At 66.6% G+C, this 4,729-nt stretch overlaps 1 protein-coding gene across 1 annotated transcript; it reads left to right on the top strand.

The window, feature by feature from the left end:
* Window positions 1–832: 832 nt before the first annotated feature.
* On the top strand, window positions 833–4,119 carry LOC137440426 (nucleoside diphosphate-linked moiety X motif 17-like; the record flags this gene model as incomplete). Its single annotated transcript, XM_068136690.1, has 7 exons — window positions 833–1,195; window positions 1,283–1,463; window positions 3,169–3,194; window positions 3,332–3,424; window positions 3,514–3,612; window positions 3,708–3,823; window positions 3,913–4,119. Coding segments are annotated over 7 exons (1,050 nt in total), but the record flags the coding sequence as incomplete, so codon positions are not given.
* Between the last annotated feature and the right edge of the window lie 610 nt (window positions 4,120–4,729).

Here is a 4,729-nt window from a genome sequence, read left to right as displayed (position 1 = left end):
CCTGGAATGGTGCTGTGGTGGCCGTCGCGGTGCCAGGCTGGTGGTAAGCTTGGTGCCACAGGTGGTGCCCATCCTGGTGCCCATCACAGTGCCACAGGCAGTGCCCATCCTGGTGCCCACCTTGGTGCCAGGGCGGTGCCCATCCTGGTGCCCATCATAGTGCCAGGGCGGTGCCCATCCTGGTGCCCATCATAGTGCCTCAGCCGGTGCCCATCGTGGTGCCCATCACAGTGCCAGGGTGGTGCCCATCATGGTGCCAATCACAGTGCCAGAGTGGTGCCCATCCTGGTGCCCATCATAGTGCCAGGGCGGTGCCCATCCTGATGCCCATCATAGTGCCACAGGCAGTGCCCATCCTGGTGCCCACCTCGGTGCCAGGGCGGTGCCCATCCTGGTGCCCATCATAGTGCCAGGGCGGTGCCCATCCTGGTGCCCATCATAGTGCCTCAGCCGGTGCCCATCGTGGTGCCCATCACAGTGCCAGGGTGGTGCCCATCATGGTGCCAATCACAGTGCCAGAGTGGTGCCCATCCTGGTGCCCCATCATAGTGCCAGGGCGGTGCCCATCCTGATGCCCATCATAGTGCCACAGGCAGTGCCCATCCTGGTGCCCACCTCGGTGCCAGGGCGGTGCCCATCCTGGTGCCCATCACAGTGCCACAGGCAGTGCCCATCCTGGTGCCCACCTCGGTGCCAGGGCGGTGCCCATCCTGGTGCCCATCACAGTGCCACAGGCGGTGCCCGTCCTGGTGCCCACCTCGGTGCCAGGGCGGTGCCCATCCTGGTGCCCACCACAGTACCAGGGCGGTGCCCATCCTGGTGCCCACCTTAGTGCCACAGGCGGTGCCCATCCTGGTGCCCACCTCGGTGCCAGGGTGGTGCCCATCGTGGTGCCCATCACAGTACCAGGGTGGTGCCCATCCTGGTGCCCATCACAGTGCCAGGGCGGTGCCCGTCCTGGTGCCTACCTCGGTGCCACGGTGGTGGCCATCACGGTGGTCACTCCCCTGCGCCGGCAGTGCCCACCCTGCCCTGGCAGTGCCCACCCTGCCCCCGTCCCCTGCCCCGCAGAGCGTCACTGGCACCTTCTGCCCCCCCGGACTCGGACTCGGCGCCGCTCAGCTGCGGTCTGCGCCGCGGCCGCTTCCTCCTCTCCGACGAAGCCTTCCCAGGCTCCACCACCACCGTCCTCGAGGTCTGCGCCCCCCACCCACCCCCCTAGTGCCACCCCAAGCCCCCCTTTGCCATGCTCCCCCCCCGTGACGTGCCCCTTCCCCCGCAGCGGTCTCCCTTCTGCCCGGCCAAGCGCCTGGGGCAGCGCCCGGAGCTGCGGCTGCCGGCGGAGCTGCGCGGCCGGGGGGTGGCCGCGGGGGTGGCCGCGCTGCTGGGGGCCAGCTCCGGCCGCCTGCTGCTCACTCGCCGCGCCCCCGGCCTCAGCTTCCCCAACCTCTGGGTGCCGCCCGGTGAGTGCCGAGCCCGGCCCCGCCGAGTGCCAACCCCGGCCCCGCCGAGTGCCAACCCCGGCTGGGGGCACACGGGCTGCTGCTTCCTCTAGGGTGACTTAGGGGGGCCCCTGGGGTGCTGGTCCCTTTGGGGTGCTGCTTTTGGGGTGCTGATACCTTTGGGTGGTCCCTTTGGGGTGCTAGTCCGTTTGGGGTGCCCTTGGGGTGATGCTTTTGGGGGTGCTGGTCCCTTTGGGGTGCCGGTCCCTTTGGGGTGATGGACCCTTTGGGGTGCTGGTCCCTTTGGGGTGCCCTTGGGGTGCTGGTCCCTTTGGGGTGCTTTTAGGGTGATGCTTTTGGGGTGCTGATGCCTTTGGGGTGGTTCCTTTGAGGTGCCCTTTGGGATGCTGGTCCCTTTGGGGTGCCCTTGGGGTGCGGGTGCCTTTGGGATGATGCTTTTGGGGTGCTGGTCCCTTTGAGGTAATGCTTTTGGGGTGCTGATGCCTTTGGGGTGGTCCCTTTGGGGTGCTAGTCCGTTTGAGGTGCCCTTGGGGTGATGCTTTTGGGGTGCCAGTCCCTTTGGGGTGCCGGTCCCTTTGGGGTGATGGACCCTTTGGGGTGTTGGTTCTCTTTGGGGTGCCTCTGGGGTGCTGCTTTTGGGGTGCTGATGCCTTTGGTGTGGTTCCTCTGGGGTGCCCTTGGGGTGCTGGTTCCTCTGGGGTGCCTTTGAGGTGCCCTTTGGGGTGCCAGTCCCTTTCAGGTGCCCTTTTGGGGTGCTGGTCCCTTTGGGGTGCCCTTGGAGTGCTGCTTTTGGGGGTGCTGGTCCCTTTGGTGTGGTTCCTCTGGGGTGCCCTTGGGGTGCTGGTCCCTTTGGGGTGCTTTTAGGGTGATGCTTTTGGGGTGCTGATGCCTTTGGGGTGCTGATGCCTTTGGGGTGGTTCCTTTGGGGTGCCTTTGAGGTGCCCTTTGGGGTGCTGGTGCCTTTGGGGTGCCCTTGGGGTGCTGGTGCCTTTGGGGTGCCTTTGGGATGATGCTTTTTGGGGTGCTGGTCCCTTTGGGGTGCTGCTTTTGGAGTGCTGATGCCTTTGGGGTGGTTCCTTTGGGGTGCTGGTCCCTTTGGGGTGCCTTTGGGGTGCTGCTTTTGGGGTGCTGATGCCTTTGGGGTGGTTCCTTTGGGGTGCCCTTGGGGTGCCTTTGGGGTGATGCTTTTGGGGTGCTGATGCCTTTGGGGTGGCTCCTTTGGGGTGCCCTTGGGGTGCTTTTTGGGTGTTAGTACCTGTGGGGTCCTGGTGCTTTTGGGGTATCTTTGGAGTGGTCCCTTTGGGGTGCTGGTACCTTTGGGGTGATGCTTTTGGGGTGCTGATGTCTTTGGGGTGTCTTTGGGGTGGTCCCTTTGGGGTGCTGGTACCTTTGGGGTGATGCTTTTGGGGTGCTGGTTCCTTTGGGTTGCTGATTCCTTTGGGGTTCCCTTGGGGTGCTGGAGCCTTTGGGGGTTCCTTTGGGGTGGTGCCTTTGGGGTCCTGGTGCCTTGGGGTGGTGCCTTTGGGAGTTCCTTTGGGGTGGTCCCTTTGGGGTGCTGGTGCCTTTGGGTTGCTGATTCCTTTGGGGTGCCCTTGGGATGCTGGTGCCTTTGGGGGTTCCTTTGAGGTGGTGCCTTTGGGGTGCTGGAGCCTTTGGGGTGCTGATACCTTTGGGGCTGCCCCTCACCTGCTGCCCTTCCTCCCAGGCGGCCACTTGGAGCCGGATGAAGAGGTGAGAGCACAACGTGGGGGCAAGGAGGGGCTGAGAGGGGACCGGGGAGGGGCTTTTGGGGGGGTGTCGCTGCTGGAGCCCCCCCGAACCCCTCTTCCACGTCTCCCCCTCTCCCCCTTTTCCTGCCGGCTTTGCAGCTGCTGGCTGCGGCGCTGCGGGAGCTGGAGGAGGAGGCAGGGCTGCGCCTGCCCGCGGGGACCTTCTCCTGCAGGATGCTTGGCCTCTGGGAGGTACCTGGGCGCCTTCTGGGGGGATGGGGAGGGGAGGTGGCACCTGGGTGCCCTCATGATCCCCTCCTGTGTGTGTGTCCCCCCAACAGTCCCTCTACCCCCCCAAGCTGAGCCTGGGGCTGCCGCGGCACCACCACATCGTCGCCTACCTCCTGCTCCTCTCCTCCGAGTCCCAGCGGCAGCTGGAGGTGAGGGTGGTCGGGGGGAGGGGGCCGCGCTGCGCCCCCCGCCGAGGGCAGGCGACAGCCAGCCCCGGGCTCAGGCCAGGATGTGTCCCAGGCAGGCCGAGGTCAGCGCCTACGCCTGGCTGGAGCCTTCCCTCCTGGCAGCCATCGCCGCCAGCGAGCAGGGAGCGCAGCGCCCGCGGCCGGTCCCCGGCTCCCTGCCGGGCACCGTGGGGTGAGGACGTGGCAGGGGGGTGGGCGCCGAGGGGAAGGGGAGGGGGAGCAGAGCCTCGGCGGCTCCACCGTCGCCTTCTCCTCCCCCAGCATCACGGAGCTGAGCCACGGCTCCCGCAGCTCCCTGCGGGTCCCCACGGAGACTTTCCTGCGGGCGGCGCCGGCCGCGGGCGCCGACGTGGAGAGGGTCAGCAGCGGCACCAAGTTCGCCCTGCGGCGCTGGCAGCTCCTGGGCGCCGCCCCCCCGCCGCTGGCACAATAAAGGCAGCGCCCAGGGGCGCCCAGCACCTCCTGCAGCACCTGGGGGGCACCAGGGCTCGAGTGGGAGTGGGACAGGAGCCTGAGGTGGTGGTCGAGAGGGATATGGGGGGGGGGCAGAGACCGATGGGGGTGGGGTGAGGGTCCCAGAGTGGGAGTGGGGTGAGGGTCCTAGAGTCTGAGTGGGAGTGGGGAGAAGGTCCCAGAGCCAGAGTGGGAGTGGGGTGAGGGTCCTAGAGTCTGAGTGGGAGTGGGGAGAAGGTCCCAGAGTCCAAGTGAGAGTGGGGTGAGGGTCCCAGAGCCAGAGTGGGAATGGGGTGAGGGTCCCAGAGTCCAAGTGGGAGTGGGGTGAGGGTCCCAGAGTGGGAGTGGGGTGAGGGTCCCAGAGCCAGAGTGGGAGTGGGGTGAGGGTCCCAGAGTCCGAGTGGGAGTGGGGTGAGGGCTACAGAGCCTGAATGGGAGTGGGGTGAGGGCTACAGAGCCTGAGTGGGAGTGGGGTGAGGGTCCTAGAGTCTGAGTGGGAGTGGGGTGAGGGTCTCAGAGTCTGAGTGGGGTGAGGGTCCCAGAGTGGGAGTGGGGTGAGGGTCTCAGAGTCCAAGTAGGAGTGGGGTGAGGGTCCCAGAGTGGGAGTGGGGAGAAGGTCCCAGAG

Source organism: Melanerpes formicivorus, unplaced genomic scaffold (genome assembly GCF_026170545.1).
Source record: "Melanerpes formicivorus ecotype bairdi unplaced genomic scaffold, bMelFor1.0.p_v2 SCAF_2995, whole genome shotgun sequence".
Classification (NCBI taxonomy): Eukaryota; Metazoa; Chordata; class Aves; order Piciformes; family Picidae; genus Melanerpes; species Melanerpes formicivorus.
The sequence above is the reverse complement of the archived record's forward strand: the minus strand, read 5'-3'. Positions and strand labels throughout refer to the sequence as shown.